This window comes from Empidonax traillii, unplaced genomic scaffold (genome assembly GCF_003031625.1).
Source record: "Empidonax traillii isolate 1590-97213 ecotype Southwest subspecies unplaced genomic scaffold, ASM303162v1 scaffold48:size2401408, whole genome shotgun sequence".
Taxonomy (NCBI): domain Eukaryota; kingdom Metazoa; phylum Chordata; class Aves; order Passeriformes; family Tyrannidae; genus Empidonax; species Empidonax traillii.
Genome location: NW_020955241.1, coordinates 1,566,988 through 1,588,971, shown reverse-complemented (window position 1 = coordinate 1,588,971; position 21,984 = coordinate 1,566,988). Strand labels below are relative to the sequence as shown.

At 39.2% G+C, this 21,984-nt stretch overlaps 1 protein-coding gene across 5 annotated transcripts in view; it reads right to left on the bottom strand.

Moving 5' to 3' along the window:
- The window catches only part of IKZF1 (IKAROS family zinc finger 1), a 106,409-nt gene extending 95,305 nt beyond the window's left edge, over positions 1–11,104 (bottom strand). For all 5 annotated transcript variants that reach the window (XM_027878976.1, XM_027878968.1, XM_027878970.1 and 2 more), the window contains exons 1-2: positions 11,076–11,104; positions 6,174–6,254 (exon numbers count right to left, since the gene is read on the bottom strand). In XM_027878976.1, coding sequence (XP_027734777.1) covers positions 6,174–6,195 — 22 coding nt within the window. In that variant the 5' untranslated portion in view covers positions 6,196–6,254; positions 11,076–11,104. The remainder of the gene's footprint in view (positions 1–6,173; positions 6,255–11,075) is intronic.
- Between the last annotated feature and the right edge of the window lie 10,880 nt (positions 11,105–21,984).

Below are 21,984 nucleotides of genomic sequence, written 5' to 3'. Positions count from 1 at the left end.
TCACCCCAGAGAATCCCCTTCTTCACAGGGATCCTCCACAGATGGGGAGCTGGCAGCAGCTTTTTCTGCTTTTACAGCAGTTTTAGTGCCTCCTGCTCTAGATTGAATGCTACAAGGCATGGTGGGAAACTACATGTCAGGGGTGTGGGGAGGAAGCATCTTCAGCAGGAAGCAGAGCCAGAAGCTTTTCAGAGGATGAGAGAATGAAAAGGCCAGGTAGCAGATCACCAGAGGAGAAAATGCACTGTATCTTTAGGTCTTTAGATAATAAAAACAATGTGCAGAAGCCACACAGCTGCATCTTACTGTTTTCAAAGCACAGGTACAGGAAAAAACAATTAAAGAATCAGGCTTGAGCTGATGTTCAGAGACATTCCTGGCAGCTAGAAGAATTAGAAACATTGCAAGAACCTCAATGGACTCACTTATTTAATGGGACAACACTGAAAGGCTACATGACGGGCAAAGAATTAAATAAAAAAGTAGATTTGCCATAAAAAGAGAAGACCAAGGGCATGATGGAATAAGCTTCATTATAGCCATACACCTGAGGAATTAACTACAGGTCAGATTCGAAAATCAATGCTTAAGAAGTTTTCTCAAAATAAATTATGGAAAAAGGACATTGATGTACCTCCAAAACAACCTCCCCTCCAAACAAAAAGAAAAATGAAATCACTGTGCTATAGATTTAATGCTAGATTAATATTTTTGTGTCTCTCCTGAGTGTGTAGAGGAGGGCTATGGTTCTCTATTGTCATGGGAGACTGTGTGCCCCTCTATGTCTGTATTGTCAAATACCTGAGTGTGAGACACTTCCAGTGGAAACTGTCCCCTGGTTATGTATTTCCTATATTGTATTAAATAAAGTATCATGTAGCTCTGCAGTGTCATACAATTATACAACTACAATTATATGTCATACACGTACTCACGGGAAAGTAGGCATTTTTTATCTGGGATTAAAATCCTGTTTTGATGAATTTACTGTCCAAGTTCCTTATAGTTTCAGTGAAGACTTTTTTTCCTGCAATACTTCATGATCTTTCTCACTTTTAGCTAATACAACTCTTGAGGAATGTGCAATACAGGCAAATTTTAAGTGTTGAGTTCTGAAGTCGGGCTTTGGGGGCATTGGAGAGAAAAGTCAATACACAAAGCAGAGCTGCCTTTAGTGTTAATCCTCACTAGATGTGTGAATTTAGGCAAATATGTGCTTTTTTGCCTTGGTTTCCCTAAAACTAATGTTGGGCTCTATTGATGAAAAGTCTTGTCAATAGACCAATGAGTTATTATTGCTATATAATAATTAACCCTTCAGGGAACTTTAAGCAAAAAGCATAAAAAGTAGCCTAGCTTCTCATCTCTCAGTTAGTTCAGCTCGAGGCACTTTGGCAGGGCAATGCAGGAAAGCTTTGGGCTGGAGTCACAGGAGACACTGGGGCACACAAATGCAGCATATACACACTACTGGTGTCCATTCCACTCAACAGCTAACTCTAACCCTGCAGACACTTTTGTTTTATCCAGGCAAACTCCTGATCTCCAGGCATGCCTTACAACTGCTAGAGCCCTGATTCCTCTGGGCAGCTACACACTTTGCTCCCGCCAAGCCATGGTGGGATTCAGATTACTTCTAGTCAGCGGCTTTCAGCACAGCGAGTCCTACACAAAAGAAATGGCAGTAGTAGGATCATTTTACATATATTAAATAAATTGCTCAGTTGGAACACAGAAAATGCAAGTTTGGGCCCTATTCTGAGAGATGCAGAGCAAGCACTTTGAGTCCACTGCCCAGGTCTGCTGAGAAGACAGTTTCTCTAGGTGTGATCTAGAGGAAGAACAAGAACAATGGTTTCTAATTGATCATTGCTCATGGTTTCCATACCTACCCTGCCTTGGCTTAACTTACAAGAAAGAAAAGCACTTTCGAGGTAAATATTATTTAACTGTTGGAGGAGGAGCAAGAGACAATTCTACCATGTATCTTCACTTTCAAATTCTTGAAGCATTTAATCCAAAAAATTACCTTTAAAAGCAAGCTCATCTCTTTCCAAAACATTTTTGGAGTTAGTTAGGGCTACATCCTTGTACACAAACTGAATTACAGTTGTCTCACATGGACACAATGCCATTTTTGAGAAAATGCCCTTACTGACTATACAAACCCAGAAATGTGTAGCCAAGCACCTCTCTACAGTACTACTCTGCATATATTTCAATAAATTTTCTATTAAAAGACAAGAAAACCACAGGAAGGCTCCAAAAATTACTGAACAGGTATTTAACCTGTGAGGAGATGTGAAATCAGGAAGCAAGGTACAGGTAATGGAGGATTCCATGGCAGTGCCTTCATATTCAAACACAGCTCAAAACTTCCAGGCACCCTCTGCGTTCACACAGTGCAAGCCCATTTTTCTATATGATATCTCACATTACTGAAGCTGGAGTCAATTTGGACATGTGTGGAAGTAACTGGAGGTTTGCAGTATGGGTGGTCATGTGCTGCACGGGCAGTATCCTTCTCCTGGATAGAATCAGAGTGCAATGCTGAATGCTCCATCAACTGGGAATGACAGTCCAAGTACTAATGAATGCTGAACTGGCATTTCTTAGATTTCTAGTACATTCGCCGTTAGGAAATCTGAACAAAATTAACTCTCAGCTAGCATGTTATTTTTGATGAAAAAAGCCTCACAGTAAAAAGCTTAAGAAATATGTTGTTATAGACATTTACTGAATTCATTAGATCTCTGCAGGGACAGACTTAATTTTTTTGCTGTCAAGAAGAAGGGAAGTAAAAAAAAAAACAAAAAAAACCCACCAAACTGGTCATTGACCTAACCTGTCAGTTTATCTTAAAAATCATGAAACAGCAGAATGAATACCTTTGAACCTGTTTCTGACTGCTTTCTCTCTGTTTCTAATGGTTCCTTGGGACAACATTCAAAATTTGATCAATCCCTTTTCTTCCTCACCAGACTACAAGAGAACAAGCTTCTAGAACCAGAGCGAACAAGTGTCTCTTTGTTACCTGTGGCTGGGTTTGTTTGTAATTCCCAACACAGGCCAGTAAGCTTTGTTGAGCATGGAATCATTTGCCATCCCAAAAGCCATTTCTGGCCATCCTTTACGTGCGATTGTGATTATTGGCAATCCTATGCTGTGTGCTCTGGGATGACTCTGCTTGAGCAGGGGTTGACCTGGCCCATTCTGTGATTGCTAAGGATAGTAATGTCTAAATTTTTCTGGAGAAAAAGAGTGATACTACTATATTGTTTTGCATGCAGTGAGTAAATGAGTCAGCACGTTCTTGTAAAACAGTAGTAACTTCAGTGTGCTGAATCACAGTTTCAAAGGTAGTCTAAAGTTCTCTTATCTGCATGGGCAAGACATTTTCTGTTTGCTTCAGCAGGGAGGCTATTACTCTGAGACTGAAAAAAGGGGGTTGTGGTCTCATGTCTTATTCTGACATCAGCATTTAACTGTTTCAGTTCATTGCTTCTGCATCTTCACATGAGAGTGTTAATTCATTTTTCTAAGTGATAGCTAAAGTCTTTCAGAGATAAATGTACAGCCTACCCAAACTCCATGCTGTCACAGGCTTGGTTAATGAGTGTGGGAAGAGAAAAGGTCATGTAAAAAAGAAACTGTGAAAAAGAAACAGAATATGTAGTATAGCTTAAAAAAAAAAAAAAAAAGTTTCTTTGAGTATGAAACATTTTTTCCTCCGGAATGAAGTGCCCCATTCTTCTCATGTCCCCCTCCTACAAAACCCAGCCCCTCCTATGTCACCTTAACTTCCTGTGTGCCTCTCTGTCACTCTCACCTCCTCTTGCTCTCTTCCCACATCCCTTGACCACTCAGTCGAGATGGAGGCAGTGTGCTCAGTGGTTGTCTCTGTGTGACACGTGTTGGCAGCCCAGCGATCAGCGCGTGCTACCTGGTGACCTGCACTCTGCCATTAGTTTGGGCAGGACCCAGCCTCTCTCTGGTTTCTCTCAGTTCAGACTCTTTTCCATGTACAGACACGAATTCTCTAGAATGGCTGGTAGGAAGTTAATATACTTTTGATCCCCACATCATGTCAACTTTAGCCAAAACTCACCAAGCAGTTTGCCTGCTTCCTAAGGTGGTGTAAGAGCACAGCCCCATAACCTTCATGTTCTTAAGAAAGACACCAAGAAGAAAAGCAGATCACCTATAAACTCTTTGCAGTTGAGGAACATGGTGTACTTAGGTACTGGAAAAATGAGATTAAAGTTCAGCAGGTATGTTAATCTTGCATTGGCTGAACTCACACTTCACAGTCTTTCTTCATTTCCCTGCTTTTCCTGATGAGATGGCTCTAGAGGAACCAAGAAGAGTAAGTGCCTGGGCTGTTTTTTCCTCCTCTCTACAATCTCTCCTGTTCCAGATGAAAACAAATTCAGGGTATTTTTATCCCAAGGGAGGACTTCATTATATCACAACTTGTCCTTTCTGAGCCAAATCTTCTTTGTGTTGTAACCACTGGCAGGACTGACTTCAGTGGGAGCAAGAGGTTCCTACATCCACATTGCCAAGTGAGTTCAGAGTTGGGGCTGTGAAGTCATTCTCAACACCAGGGCTCATTTCCAAACTCATGAAATCAATCCCATGCAATTTTCCCACCAAGCTCATGTGTGGAAAGCACAAACATGTATTTCCCTGTAGAGGTAAAAGTATGCAATCACCCTATCTACTTTTAAGGTGCAATAAATTTTGAACTTTAGTATTCATTCTATAGTCCAGTGTTTTGGTATTAATCATTTTGTTGCTTGCTTTTTTACTCAGGGATTACTTTGGTAAAACCTTTCCTTCTTATCCTCAAAGGAAACCGGAATAAACGATTGCCAAATGCCACATTTCCCATTGGGAAACAGCATTCTCCACCATCTGAACACTTGGTGTACCACTGAACAGCAAGGCTGTGCTACAGATAGTATTTATAGTACATTTTATGAGACCAAAAGTTGTCAGTTAAACCACTAGAAACTAATAAATGGGCCTAGTGTCATTTGAGTTGTCAACAGGATATAAGCTGATGTAAGGGGAACACCTACATTTTGTAGGCTTCTTTTGCATGAATAAATGTACCGTTGATAGTCATGCTTGACTTTGTAGGAATGTTTTGAGTAAGGAATATAGTAATTTCCTCCATTGCAACAGTAATGATCATCAGATGACTAAAAGACACTCACTCTATAGACATGCCTAATTCTTGAATATGATGTTGCTCAGAAATCTTTGGTTTACAGTAAGAGTTCTCTCATACTCCAGTTTTGTTCAGTGAGACAGCTAGCAACAGAAAAATCACAGTATTGAAAACTGTCTCTGTGATGCAAAGGGTAGATGCTAAAACACACAGAAGAGGGAGATAATATTTTATTTAATAAACAGAAGATCCCTTTGAATTAAATCACAATTTTTCAATGCATTAAAGCCAATAAATGTATTGTCTAAAGTGTGAAATTGCATTCGTGTGTGTATATATATATATATCATATAATGCATATATATGTATAACAATAGCAAAACCTTCTTAAAATAAAATAAATCAAATTCTCAATGGATGAGATTCTGTTCTTTGTCCCCTCCCCTCCCAAATAAGTGTTGTGAGAGTAACAATTTCAAACAGCTCCTTTGAAGAGGTATCAAGAGGCAGAGGTTCTTATTACCCTTCTATCATAAATACAGAAACTATGGATGAAATATGAGTCTAACCAAGGGCAAAGGCTTGGCCACAAGGTTTGAATCTGCTAGTTTCAGATCAAGAACTCTGAGTGACAAGATACCAATCTATTTCTTTATTTGATTCTACTTCTGGTTATCATTAATACTTATCTGCATGATCAAAGAAAATCAAACTTGATTACAGATTCTTAGGATAAAATGCAGTTAAATCAGTTGCTGTAAGTTGAAAAATCTCAAATTTTCAGTGAAAGAACAGCCTGACCCTCTTGTACGTTAAATTTTGAAAGTTTAACACGAACATTTAAATGTGCCTCATCCCCTCCTGGAATTACAAGATAAAGCATAGATGGCACCCTGAAAATGTAAATTACAATCTGCTTAGAGAACATGTGCTTTTAAACAAAGGCAGAGATTTCCCTTAAAAGGGAAGCCAAGTAACTTGCCTGTGCACACATTACCAAGAAGAAATCTGTGCCACATTCTTTTCAGTTTGGAATAGGAAGTGTATGTGGGAAAGATTTTTCTAGAAATATATCAACCTGTTTGAAAAAAGGAAGTAGAGAGAATCTTAATAGGTAACAGGATTTTTAACAATTTCTGCTATGAAAATTTAGACAGAGTTCTGATAAAAATTCCAGTGAGCCTTTGAGCTATGCTTTTGCTCATTAATTCACTCCTGTTCAACAGAAAGAAAATACTGCACTGTTCAGTACGAGCATTAAACTTATGTCAAGTTGATCTTAAAAAGACAGGCAGTCTGAGGAAACTTGTATTTAGAGCTAGGAAGGACAAGTTCGTTGACAAGAGCCTTTATTCCTATAATTTGCCAAAACTGAACACAATAACAAAGAAGAAAGCCAGATATCAGAGATAAAACAGAAATTTTAGATTACTTTCACGCTGAAATTGAGATAATAAAGGAACACATGAAGAGTAAACTTCATTCTACCACAGCAATGTTTCCAGCACACCTGGCATTTTACAGTGTGGACTGGCATTTGGTGGGATCATGCTAGAGTGTGGTTGGGAGGAACAACAGACATTAAGCCAGAATTGCTGGTGTGAGGGAGCCCCTCTAATAACTTGCAAAGCATGTTTGCATTTGCAAGTGGAGATACAGCCCTCTAAGCATGGACTGACCTAACCAAGACATCTTCAGCCCAGTGTTGCCTCAACAGCAGCAGCAGAGACTTCAGCGCAGTCTTGCTCCGGCTGACCCAGGGACCCCAGGGAAGATCTGTAGATTGATTGATCTACACACCACATGGATTGATGCTTTGCTGACTTGGTTACAGCATCACTGGGTACTCGAGCTTGGCTGAATCAAGGCAGAGCTGAAGCTATGCACATCCCAGGTTCTGTGCAGAGTCCATACAGCTTGCCCTGGGCACTTCTGGTTCTGCTGGTGGGAAGAATCTTCTTTATACAACACATCTCTGGCCATGGCTCCTCTTTTACCAGACAGACAGCACAACAGAGCAACTGTGCTGGCTTCACTCCAACCCAGCATTCCTCTGATGTGAAGGCAACTGCTGAGCTGTGGGCTTTCTTTGGCACTTTGGTATGGACGGATGCAAACTACCTCGATTCCATGTGCTCTGTTCCTGCATCTCATGTTAAGACAAGATGCTTTTCAGAACAGTTTTATAGGAAGCCCTGCCAGTTTAGGTCAGCTGTGAAGCTTGATGGTGCAGGGTATTTGTGCTTTGCATAAATATGTAATTTTTTCATTGGTAAATGAACACAAATGAGTTATTGGCAAATATATTTTTCTTTTTATGTTTCTTTGATTCTCTCTGCTGTAGATTGAAACACAGATGCCTTTATTCTATTCAACTTAAAACTAGAAATGCTCATTACTAGATACAAATGACTGATATTTAAAACTGCATGCTACTCATCATTGTGCACCTATGTGGAATGAGTCACTACCTGGAACATTTATCCCACATCCATAGTCTAGTTCCTATTTGAAAGCCCACAGGAAAGAATCAGGATCACTACAAAAAGTACCTGATACCAGGAAGTATTTCTATCCCCTAGATGAAGAGTTAGGATATACAGGAAAAAGACTACATTTGCAGAACAAAGGCACTGCACATTCCCTTTGTTATCTAGCAGAGCTTACTGCTTGGACTCGGGCACTCAAAATCCTTATCCAATGCACGTAGAGATGTTAAGTGCCTAATGTGGGACCCACAGTAATCACTGCCTGTCTAAAGCACACAAAAACAACCAAGGAGGGGAGTGCAGCTGGAGCCCCAGCTAGGAGAGCATGAGGCATTTTTCCTACAAGGAGGAACCTTTCCCGCAGACCCAAGAACACACTACATAGCTGTGAATCAGAGGTCTAAGCCAAGCAACTCTGCAGGAGATGAGCAACCATACTTGTAACTAAATGCTTGCAAGTCTCTCCCAAAATGTGGAAGTTTTCTACATCTGTGAGGGCTCACAGAATCACAGAACGGGTAAAGGGAAAGGACCACAGAGGGTCGTCCTGTCCAACCTCCCTGCTCAAGGTGTCATCCTAGAACCTAGGATCATTGCACAGGATTGCATCCATATGGTTCTTGAATATCTCCAGATGTTCAACTCAAACCTACTTCTCTGGTGAAAATCTGTTGTTGATCAGACCATAAGTCAATTTGTACCTAAAGCTGTCTTTATTCCATGTTCCATTTTCAATAGCTTAGGGAAATATCTGTGGGTCAAAAGAAATCTCCCAACTTGGAGCACCTGTTTCCAAGCCGGAGAGAAATCTCAATGGCTACTAAATATGAGATAGTTAAACATACATTTAGTGGATCTTTTCTTATCAAGCTCTAAACCATCCACTTGAGTTCACAAAAGAAACCTTTTCATGTGCTTTTATGTATCTGCAAACTGAAGACTGATAATTCATTTTAGCCCTTGACTTGCAGAAAATGTCTGAAAATAAGATATCTAACAACAGATCACTGATATATCAAATTGCTGCTGTAAGAGGAAGAAAGTGAAGGCAAGTGTGAGTAAATTCCCAGATAAAGGGAAAGTAGGAGGAGAAAATGAAAGCAAGGACAATTTCAGTACTTTTTTTTTTGATAATATTTTCATTTTTTGGCTACAAAGATGGATTTACTTAAAAAAATAACTAAGTTTCCCATGCAAGAACTATCCTAAGCTGTTATCTACTCACTAGGACCTAGCTACCAATCCACTTGTTTGATTCTTTTTCACTTACTTGCATAGCTTGCAGCAAACTGATTTCTCTGGGGATTCCATCGCATGAATTCTGTGACTTTACTGAGAAACTACCTGGGCAGTCTTCTCTATCTGTTGATATGATAGTGGGATGTTATTCCTTTGGCTCTGATTTCAGTGCAGACATGGTTCAAGTACCTGATCTATCTGCCAGCAAATGGGCCTGTTCCAGGCCCATGGAAGTCAGCAACAGCCTCTCTGCTGGTTGACCACGCCACAATTAAAGAAAGTTCTATCACTAATAAATCAGACTATTTAATTGGATGTAAGAATGCTAAATGGACAGATCTCTCTTGAGGAGGCTTTTTTGTCATCGTTTTAAAGTCAAGTCTTTGGAAGAAGAGGTAAGGCTTTAGGCCCCATCATTGTTAAGTCTACCTTACATCCAAGTATTATTCATACAGTTTATCAGAACAATTATTTTTCCAGCTCCTAACTATCATGCACACCTGAAAGAAAAGACTACTCAGTCCCTTTAACAAAACACAATACTTAAAAATAGCAAGGTGGTAGTCATATAACCCACTGCACACTCCAGCTGGCAGAGTTCAGAACAGTAAGCATTTAAGTTATTATAGATGTTCACACCAAACAGTATGGCGGTTGCTGGGACAGAAGCACTCTCTTCCAGTTTTAGTTCTTAGATGTAGGATACTTTTTTCCTCCACCTCTTGAGGCTAACATCCAAAACGGAATACAAAACAAAACTCCTAATCTGTGTCTAGCTTCATGGCATGTCAGACAGCTTAGTGAGGTTGAGGTTGCTGTTTTGGCTTTTTTTTATGTTTTGGTTTAGGGAGTGGTGGGGACGATACATACTCTTGAATCTTTCAGTAGAGCTCTCTAGATAATGTGGGGGGGATTTTAGGTGGTTAGTATTTGCCCAACTGTGCAATCAATGGTTAACAATGAATTCACTACTAACAAAGTGTGTCCATATATTTTCTTGGTTTCCTGTAAACCCAAGACCATCTGTTTATAAAACCATGGGATTTTTGCCTTTGCCCTCAGTAACAACATTTACATAGTACCCCCATAAACCTACCCTTTCCTACCTGTTTACACACCCAGCCACTCGCTTATTTTCTTTAACAAAGAAATATTTGTGCTCTGCTGCTTAACTCACGCACATCTCTACAGCTCTTCCCTTTACCACTCCACTGATGTCACCAGCCATTTTATCCCCATCTCCACTTCTTCCCCCAGTCACTGTATTTTCCATCCACATCTCTCTCTTTCTCAAAGTTGTGAAGGTTCACCACTTTGGTTACAATCTTTCCCACACTGTCAATGTGCTCATGTCCTTCTCCAAACCTCTATTATCCCTTACTGCTTCTTCCTTGAGTCAGGAATTTACAGACAAGTACTTACAGTTCAGGGATGAAGGCTATGTCAAATGTGGGGCACTGCTGCATTTTCCGCTTTGATTGGTTTTCCTGGAGCAACTGTATGGCATGGGAAGGCTCGTCAGCCTGGCTGTGCTGGTAATGTCATGGAGGAAAGCAGCAATGAATCCCAATCTCAAGCTTCCCCAGCACTTGGGAAAGCTCCCTTTCCTCAAGCAACCCTGCAGCCTCATTGAGGCCATCCATCTCCCTCACCAGTTCCTTTCCAGTAAAGTCAAAATATCTGGAAAGGGGATTACCTAGCCATTTGGCAGGCTACTTATGCACATATTTACTGGGATAAGCAACACTATTTCAATTAACAGAAACTTTTAACATGATGAAGTTAAGTATATGTGTGATTATTCACAGAAGGGGGGCTGGCGACTGCTGCCTCTTTGGAAAATGGCGGCGCTGCCCTGCATTTCCTTGTCAGGGCTGCTGTGGGAGGCTCCAGGGAAAACACGGGGCTTCACAGCTGAAGAGAAAAACTCAACCACCCCCTATTATATTAGACATCCTCAGCTATAACAAAACATAATTATTAAATTAAAGTTACAAGCTCATTAACTTAATGACAAGAAAACCAGAATTGAAATGAATTTAACTCAGAGAAAGCCTTAGGGAAGACTCTGTTCTAGGGCAATTTTTTAAAGGCTACCTTGACAGAAACATTCAAGCAAGCTTTCCGGAAGCCCGTATTTTAAAAAATACCCAGCAATACAAAGCACATACCTTTGGGCAGCTGGGAGACCTGTGCTGCTTGGGACGGAGCCTCCTGCCCCCTTCTCTCCAGTGCCCCGGCACCTCAGCACAGGCTGCCCCACAGCGTGCGGTCACCCAGGGCCTGGTGGCAGCTCTGCTTGGCGCAGTTAGGCACAGCCCTGCTGGGGCTGCCCGGCTGCCCACAGAGGAGCCCTGGCCTGTGGGCACAGGGGTGGGTGAAGTCCCCAGACGAAGTTGCTCAGGCCCACCGAGACCCATCAGTGCCCTGACATCATTTTACGGGGACTCGCGGAGGGGTCAGTGAATGCCAGCGCAGGGTTTGTCACTGCTGCAAAATGGCTGCCCCCCAGGGCAGCAGGGGAGCCCGGGCAGGCTCACAGCGCCTCAGTCGGGGCACTGCCCCAAGGTGGTGAGGTGTCACTGTCACGGCTGGGCACTTGTTCCAACATCTCCCCAGGAGCCATGGCCCAGCAGGGTGAGATGTATGCCACTGGCATGGTAGACCGGTAGGAGGGAGGCCTGCCATTTCCAGGAGCTTATCCTAAAGCCAGCGTATTTGCTGTCACCTTACAAAGCAGCGAGATGAGAAGCTGTCTGCCCACCCCGAGTGAGAAGCAACTAGTAGTTCACAAATCTGCCTTTCAAATCCATTTTCCACCCCAAAAAAATGTTCCCTTTGGTTATGTTCCTGGCTGTCCACAGTGTGCAGTGACAGGCTCTGCCACATGAAGCTCTAGCCAAAGAGTACCCTGGGCCACATGTTTTTACTTTGTGGGATTGTTTTACGAATGATATCTTGGTGTCTTCTGAACATCAGGAGTTCCTACACCTCAGGTAGAGAGGTGAGACTCAGGTCTCCCAGGGAAATCCCTGATAGTCTGGTCCCGGCTCTGCACAGGTGTAGGGGATGCCACCTTTCCTTCTCTGACTATAAACAGTGACATCAAACTGCTTGATCTTTCAGAAAAACAAACAAAAGCCAAAACCAAAATGAACAAACAAACAAACAAACAAAGATGAGCATCCACAAGTTTTAAAAACGGTCTCTGATTATCTTTCAGTGGAAGTTAGGGCTTTTGTTAGATACTGAAAGGACACAGCATACCCTGTGACATATTCTTATTAATAAATTAGTCTATTACAGGACAGGAGTGGTATATCCCCCTACGTTTCTCTGTTAATGTTGTGCAATAATTTCCACTCTAACCCACTCTTCTCAGTCACCCACCTCAACTGCTCGCTCAGACTTTCAACCTTCGGGTTAAAAATTTCCATGCCTGGCTTCTTGCGTAAAGCTACAACTTTTTGGAATTATGAGATAAAACTGGCTTCTGAGAACAAGAGGAAAGGAAAACATTTCTCTCTGTCAAAACCCCCAACCTCAAAACAGAATTAAAAAAAAATTCACGCTTTTTCACAGCTCTGGGAATGATGTAAGATGAAAAAAAAGTCATTATAAAAAGAGTCTTGTAAAGAGCAGGACTTTGCCTAGGCTTAAAGGCTGCTGGGTTGGACTTGACAGAAACATGTGTTTGCATGCTTTAGTAAACAGCTGAAGTGTATGTTTATATACTTTTATATAGAGAGAGTATAAAATGCATACTTTTGACATTATGTATGCTTTTCTATATATGTTTATCCATATATATAGTAAAAATATGTATAATTATCTCTAAGTTTGCACTGTGCAGAAACAGTACTGTATACATAAGCTTGTGAGGTGCCTATTGAGAATCAAAAGTCTTAGAGGAGGCGAGGCAGTAGTAGCAAAGGCACAGATAGATGTCTGCCACACATTTGCCGAGTTCCTGCCTAGACTTTCTAAGGTAGGCAATGATTCAGAAAATACAGTCAGGGACACTGACTGAGGGCCCATTGAATTTTGTAGTTTTTCCTCTAATTATTTTGAAAGGTTTTGGACTTTGATTTCTTAAAGACTGCAAACACCTGTGTGAGTGAGGCCTTGTTATGTTTGCATATATCTTATATGTACCTCCCCCAGCTGCTCATCTTCTCAGCTGCCAAGGACTCCCACTTTCTTAATCACAGACATGCCAAGCTCAGGCAAATATCTGCTAGGCAGGATCTCAGAGTAAGGGATTCTTGTGCAAGCTGGTGGACTTTTGGTAAGCTTCAGAAAGTGAAATAATTTCTGAAAAAATTATGTAGAAGAATTTTACTAGCAGAATCCTGGTCATGACTAAAAACTGGGGAGAAAATATATTCCATGATAAGTGGACCTACTCACTTGGAAGAGAAATTGCTCAAGAGACCATCTCAGCAGGTGATGTCTGCCATAGCCAGTCATGTTCCCTCTTGCTTCCTCCATCCCTATTTGCTGTCGCTCCCAGTGACCTGGGAGAGATGTTGACTCCAATGATATACTCTGCGCTTCTGCTGTTATTGACTGTCCCTTTTCTGCATTTTAGAGCATTCTTACAAGTGCAGTTCTTCAAAAAAACAACTGATTTGAAGTGAGAGCTGATGTCATTGCTGACATTATGCTCTTTCCGTTTTACCTCACGTATCTATGGCTGTAACTAAAAATGGCACAGTTTTACATTTTTAGAAATAATATTGAGTCACATAATTCTCTTCTCCTGTTTACAGTTTCTTAGCTTCTCTTCTGTGAATATGAAAAGCATGTCTTCAACAAAGCTGGTTCAAGAAGAGACAGAATCTATTTTTAAAGTAGATTATCTGAAACACCAGTAGTTGATCTTATTCTACTCATACTAAAAGAATTCTTTATTTGTTTTTTAGTGTTTTTTTATTTAAATAATAAAGAATAAGAGAAAATACTATCTGATCTGAACCATATAGATACTCTCGTCAGACTGTGGGTGGTCAGGAGCTTTCTCCTGTTCCAGACTAGCAAAGGTCCCCTGTCCTAACTGTGCCCCTAATGGGGTGTCAGTCAAAGTTTTGACCATCATAATTTCTAGAGTGTCTTGAGATAGGCAGTTCCTGTCTTTGGAGAAGGCACCTCAATCCAGAATGAAAACTGCGTCCTAAAAGAGTTTTTTAAATCAGCATTAGCTCTATATGTACAGCAGTTGTGCAGATGCTACTCAAATTCTATTGACAGATCCTGCATCTCACAGATACTTTCTTTGTATTTTTTGTTCTCCGACTGTACAACCTCATGACAAAGTGAAACATGGAAAAGTTGTCTTAAAATATCTAGCAAAACTTCAAAGAAACAAAAAAGAAAAAAGAGAAGGTCTATAAAATTCAGTTGATCTAATTCTCCAATTGAAGTATTAATAGTAAGGAAGTTCAGTGATCAAAGCAAAGCCTCTGGACTTCATACAAGAGGGCTTTTCAGGAATAAAAAATTTTGTTTTTCAAAAGACCCAACCTTTTAGGCCTTCCTGGTTATGCTTCGTGTGTTCTGCTTGCAAGGAATATATGCTGTATGCTAGAAAGAATGCTTTCACATGGAGAGTAGACAGTTTTATAGAGATTATTTAAATTTATCTAAGTCACATGGATTTTAATTAAAGTAGTCAAAACCCCCAAATTAAACATAAATTAATCACCTTGTTTAATTGGGATCTCAACAATTCTTTCATGGTTCTATCATTTTTGAAACATTACAAGCGATTTGTATTTTTGAAAAGGACTAAAGAGGCTTTCCTGACCGATGGAGTTGAGGTGGAATGGGCTGATAACAAAGGATCTATTAAAACATCATTGGAAAAAGCTCTATAGTTCATGCATGGGCTCAGTTAATCTCTATAGATTTTTTTTTAATGCTGTTGCTGGAAGGCTGGTGGTGGAGAGGGAGAGAGAAAGAATGCAACCTTCTTTTCTGTACTTCATGGATCCTTAACCCTTATTTAAAGGCGACTGGATTTCAGACCAAATAACTGTTCTTGTAATTATATCAAACAGTTAAAAAAAAAAAGCTAGTTAATGATGTTCAACATAAGTAATCATGTTAAATAGTGAAATTTAATTTCTTAAAAACTTAAATCCTCATATCTTTTGGAATGCATTGTACTGTAGGATGTCTGAGTAAATTAAATTCTCCCCTGCACACTAAAACATCAATTTCCTTATGGTAATTATCTGCTAGATTGGATCTGTCAGTAGCAGGGAAGCATGCCTGACATTATACCCTTTTTACAAAAAATGATTACAAAAAATTAAGACGAATGAGTAAAATTAAGGCTGTGGCTGGTAAGCCTATATAAAGCCCTCATAGATCACTTTACATAAGCTACCATTGTACTGGATTCTAAGCTTTTAATGACTAGTTGCATAATGAGGTGAAGGCCATTAAAGAACAGCAGGGGTAACCGATCACAGAGATAAGAGCTAAAAAATGATTTTCAGCCAACTAGAAGCAATTTATTATACACAAAAACACAGGTCTAAATGAAATGTCTGGATGGATGAGGAACTTCTGAAAATTGACAAGATTTCCTTACTAGTAAAGTTTTACAAATATGGTGGGAGCCTGTCTCTGTCATATTAGATTCCTTTTCTCTGCTATTCAGTACTCCAGAATTGGGGAAATGGGTTGGGGTTTTTTATTTGTGAAGATGGCTGGACATTTCATTAGCCCATTTGAAAGGTAAATTAGAGTGAGGAGTTCCACTCCAAACTACATTTTTCTATGATTCCATGATTCTTTTGAGGCTTATGGCCATCTTATTCCCATTGCAGCCACAAGTCCTATCCACATCTCTTCTTCCCAAAGACATATCCTAATTCTCAGGGGACTGGCTGCTTATGGAAACAGTTTCTTTTTTATTGTTCCTCTCTGGAACTTGATCTGGCTTATGCACTGTATAAGGTAAGCTCTGTGTAAGCTTATCTGTGTAAGCTCTGAAGCAAATTTCTGTAATTGTGTCTATGTGAGCTAATTAAATATCACTAGAGACTGTGGCTGGCTATTAAACTACCAAAAGATATCTCAGAGATAAATTTTAAAATTGGCATGAATTGCCAATTGTTATTGGTGGCACCCTTGTTTTGGAGTCTTGTCAAGGTAACAGTATGGACACTGGTTGTTCCTTGACCTAAGTGCCACCAAGTGGCTCTTGATGTGTTTTATCTCACCAGCGTGGTCACAGCCTCAGTGTCTACGCAACCTTCAGGCCAAAGGGTCAGCTTCAGGACGTGCTGGTAGTTGTGCAGCTTGATGTATATCATGGGCAGGAGAATTAACCTCACCTTTGGATTTGGATAATTAAATCCCATCTGACTTCTGGTTTAAGCATGTATTGCCCTCCACACTCCTAACCTTTATTTGTTAGAAAGCTGTAGCCTGATTTACAAAGCACTGAAGTCAGTGGACACTGTCATTAAAGTTTTTCTTTTTAATCGCTTACATTTGTGATGTGGCTTGCCTTCTAAAAAATCTTCAGTCATTTCAGTAATTTCTCCCTTATTCTCTAATTATTTAAAGTGCAAATTAGTTTGATCAACAGCCTGCTGGCTGTGTCATTATTTGAGATGTGTACATACTAGCATATTTACTGTTTCAAAATGATAGTGACTAATGCAATTATATGCTTTTTTCCACTGATATCTGATCTGTTAATTAACTGGAAAATATTTTGACTGGGGTGACTGCTTACCCAAATTATTTAATTGTTCCGTGCAAGGCTGTCAGAAAAAAAAATATGGAAATGAGCCTAGGAAGTTCTATGAGATTTCACAGTAATAGCTCTCAGGTTTAGGTTTGAATTAGACAGACAGAGAAACAGCAAGAGCAACTTGGATCCTGCAGTAAAAGAAATTAGCTCACATTTTAATTTCAATACAGAATAATAAAAAGAACACTTAGGTTTTGTCTATCCTTTTTCCTCCTTGATTTTCTTACTTCTCTACAAAATAAGCCTCTCTTATCCCTGTATCAAAGTAGTGTGTGTGTATGAGATGAAGGTTAAGAGAACCGAGAGCAGGATATAGGTAAATTCAGGTCTGTTCCTAGTTAGGATTCTTTCTGATCTTGGGTAGGCTTTTTATCTTTAATTAACTGGCCATCACTGGTGAACTGAACATGACAGAAAGTTGCAAGTAGTTTTATCAGCTGAGAGTTTTATTTTTACCCCATGTAGAATACACTGGACATTATTTTTTCAAAAAGTATAGAGGTCCTGCAAGAAACTTGGTCCAGTTTTTAAGGAGAAAGTCTAAGAATATATATAGATTTACCTAAAAGTAATGGACTAAGTGAATAGTCAAAGGTTCTTGTTGAAGGAAATTCAAGGATTTAATAAACGCATCCTTGCTTTACTGAATAACTTCAATATTTGCATATTAGACTTTATATCAGCAATAAACCATTTAACTACTTTAAGTGGTGTTGAGTGACTGATCTATGGGGTATTTAAAGATCATCAATATAAACAAGAAGGTTTAAGCTACAGAATTCAGCAAGATGTTCTAAAATTGATATAAGATGTTCTAAAATTGAGAGACTGCCATAAGCTTGTGCTTAGTATTGTCTGTAAGTACTTTATTATATATGAATAATTTCTTGAATCAGAGGGACACAACAAAGATGAAAGAAACTGCACAAATGTAATTGTGATTAGTTCATGTGAATAGTTCCACTGAATTCCTTCATACTGCTACTTGTGTTGTTTAGATCTTTATTAGGAGGTCCTGGAAATTTCATTTTGTGTTCCAGTTATGAGAATGTTGAAGTTCACATCAAAATCCTAAACTAATGAGTGTACACATAATTTACACACAGAGATTAGAAGCGATACAATGCCTTTTATCTAAAGATGGAACCTGATTATTATCTATCTATGTACATACGTATCTATAAAAGATAGATATTTACTGTCAGAGGCTTGCAGTATAAGCAGGAGGAGAATCACTTATGACCCTCAAATATTACCTAGATGCTGAAGTAGTGGTGCTCCAAAATTGCTCTTGCAGACAAACAAAAACGTGACTCAGTGGAATGTGGATGCCTAAAGGCCTTTGACTTTCAGGGCTACTTCATAAACTTACTATATATGCTCACTACTAGACTAAGTAATGAGCACAGAGCGGCTGCAATGGTTTTGTCTGGTCCTGTAAGCAAGTACACATAGGTTTGATTCCTATTTCTTTGAGAAGTGCCCAATGGAATTCAAATTTTGTAAATGAGGGGTGATTTGGGGACTTATTTCCTTTCTCTGCCTTTACTGACACATTTTCTAAGGCTGATCTCAGAGCTGAAGTTTCTCAGAGAAGATATGAGGCACAGTCTTGATTTTTACCGTCATAAAACGTCACCACAATGGTATTTGCAAGAGAAGGTGTGTCCTCACTTCTTACTACAAAGCCAGCATTTGCATGTTCTAAGTACAACTGGACCATGGATGAGGTGATAAGCAGCCATGCTTCCTCAGCACATGATAGTATTTTGGGAACAATCTCCTCTGGGATGGCTTGATACATACTTTGCAGGGCTGTTTGTATTACTGCACATTAGGGAAAACATATTCTAAAGCATAAGTCAAGCATCTCAGGTCCTCTGCATTGCTGGGGGAAAAGACAGAAAGGGCTGAGAGATGCTGAGACCTGAAATAAGCTGATTTTAGCCAAGAGTGGAGGGGAACACCCCACTTAAACTTTGTTTTCTTCTCTGGTTTGCCAAAGTTCTCCAAGGCAATCATACTTTACCTGTCAATTTCTGAAAACAACACAAATTCTCTACTTGGTCATAATGTTTTTCTGTTTTTAATTGCACTTTATCAAATAAAATATGCTGTCATCTACAGCAAAAGAAAACAAAGTTGCCAGTTATGAAATGCTTTTTGTATCTGACTCCTCTATAAGTACCTTATTTTCTCCAGTAATTTTCAAGATTTCAGGCTAGGATCACCACAGACTCTTATATTGTATTATTTTCCTACCATGAAGTTGTTTATGTGTATTGTTTACCCAACAGACATTTCTCTTTCACTTGGTATATTCATTACTAAATAATTCTGTGAGAAGATACAGGCCACTGATTTTTTGCAATTTGCATCCCCATACTCTAAGCTATGTTGAAAGCAAAGCTTTTTGGTCCTCTTACTTTGGGAGTACATTAATATTTCTATGACCTTTACTAGATGGCAGATGAGAAGCATTAGGAATAAAATAACAAATAAACCAAAGGAAACCAATTTTTTAAAACGTGTGTTTCTGAAAGGAGCAATGGGAAAAAGAGCCTAGTCTATAAAATATGAACTTTAGCTAGAGTTATGATAATTGTTCTATTTTACCTATTTTTCCATGTCAAAATGCTTCTTTACAATCAATCCACTCAACATAATGCAAAAATGTATTTGGAGGGGTTTCGTAGTTGTGCATACAAAAATATATGGATACTACTTTGAGGTATTTAAAAAGAAATAGAGTAGTTTAAGACATGATTATTTACTGTGCACATCAAAGAGATCATATTAAAAGGACGTTCACTATACTAACAACTACTTTACACAAAATGACTTCAAATCATTTAACTTCCAAAGTCTGATGATTATAAAGAGAAATGTAAAACAGGCTGCAAATGTAGTGACTTTGTGTGTGGTGTAAACCCTCTGCTTTAGACTTTACTTTCTGAAGGCTTTAGAAGACTGCAGGAGGAAAAACAACTAAATTTTACCCAGGAAACCATTTCTCTCACTGCACATTTTTTTTCAGTGTTTTTACTACACACCGGAAGCCTACTCTGTTCCTGTTCATCTAGTTGTCGATGCCATAACTCAAAGAAACAGATCCAAAAATCATTTTTAGTGACTTTAAATTTGACTGCTTTCTGAACACTGTGTCTAGATTAACAACACCTGTGATTCAGCAAGGCATTTAACAGAGGGAAAGCAAAAGTTGTCCCATGAACTGAAGTATTTGTTGTCTGGTTTCCACCTGGAGGCAAAGCTGAGATTATTTAATAAAAATTCTCTTTCATGAGCCTTTTAAAGTACACTTTATATCATATGCCACAGTATCAAGTGAAAGGATATTCAGGGAGGAGAAGAGGTGTGGATTATTTCTCTTTAGGATAGTGTGGAAGAGTCAGAACATTTTAAAATAGCAATAACCAGATCATCATACCTCAAATCACATGAATCTAGAAGGGTTCAGATGAAATCAAGTGGTTCTGGTTATAGGATTGACATGATGGCAGGAATCCTCTCTTGTCTTTACTATCAAGAGCAATGCTTCTGCAGCCAGTAGAATCAGGCTAGACCTTACATTGAATGTGTCACATACCTTTTTATTTAGTTATTACTTTTGTAAGTCCTTCTAGAGGAAAATTTTCCCTTCTTGGGGTTTCAAGGAATACTACCTTATAATTTTAGGGATGAAATATAGTTTTATTATAATCATAAGAACTTCTTAATAGAAAAAAGGAAAGTTTAAAAACATGCTTATTTTTGTTTTAGTTAGTTTATTTTAAGTGAAATGAGGGACCTCTTTATAGTTTGGATACACAGATTTCCTCTCCATTTGCTCTTTAAGTCAGCTTGTTGATCTTTGCTCAAATTTTCAGAGAAACTGAAAGTAACTAGAAAATGACTTTGAAAATATCTCTTCTCCCCACTGTTTTGTTTTTACCAATTTTCAATTATCTAGAGTATTTCTAAGACACATCTTTCACTCATTAGATGTAGAGATTCTGGCTCTTGACCAATACGTAAAGTCAGAGGAAGCTATGCAGAGTTATCCAGCTGAGAACGAACTTATTTTAAATATAGCTTTTCCTTAGATTATTGTGCTTTAATTACACTGTGTGTAAAATGTTTTTATACAGAGAGCATCCAATCTGAACTTACTGAAGTGATAGCACCTGTCTTTGCAGTCAGTGTTCTCAGCACACTAATGGTATAAAATATAATCAGTTTTCATCTGCTAGTTTCAATGGAGTTAAAGTTTCTGATCAAGATATAGTTGTGATACTGCATTGCATTGCACAAAGACAGTTTTTACACTTCTACCCAGTGTCATATCACTCACTTTGGACTGCAGAACTGGGGCTCTGAAAGATTTCGTTGGAATCCTTCTCAAGCATATAACAACATAGTCTTTGTAACCAGTAATAATTCAATAGGAATAATAAAAAAAAAATTTGTTAAAGAGACTATGTTTTCATCTAGAATATTCACTATCTCATCTACATGTGTACCTCCAAATGGACAAGCTCAAAAGGCAAATGTAGGTTGCAACCTTCCATTACCTGTACATATGCTTTAACTTGGCATGTGTACATGCAAGGTTTAAATTTAATGCATACAAAGAGACTAACTAGATGACAGCATCTCTTTTAAAGGATCAGGGACTGGTGATTTTTGCATGATGAAAATACAGAAAGCTAGAAGTGTAGAAGTTTCTATATTGGTCAGACATTTCAAGAACTGGAATTTTTCTGCCCCACTACAGGATAAACAATCTGCTACAGTCTTATTAGGAGAAATGGTAGACCCTAGTGTCTTGCTTAGCTATCATCTCACATTCCCTAGGGGCTTGTATATCCTCTGGGACTGAGATTTGCACAGCAGTCTCAGGGATTTGCATGTTCAGTTCTCATTATTGTTGCTGAGGACTCAATCCCTTTGTTAAGGAATGTTCTTTCCGTGGATTTTCTGCCTATGTTCCCTACCTTTCAGTATTTCCAATGAGTCTTCAGTCTGCTCTTGAAAAGGCCTTTCACCTTTGGTGCACTTTATAATCCTTCACAGAAAGCCCTTCCGTAGCTATAGGAAAGCTATTTCTTACAAAGTTGTTACACACATATCTCCCTCAAAACCCGGAGAAGCTGTACTGGAGAAAAGCAAGTAGGAGAGGTAGCAGAGCAGAAATATAGATTACCTGGATGATATCAGAGACCTTGGGACAGAAACTTCTGAGGAAGCTGCAAGGCTGTCCAAATTAGAATAAACTATTTGGACTATTTTGGCCCCTGGAGCACAGTAGA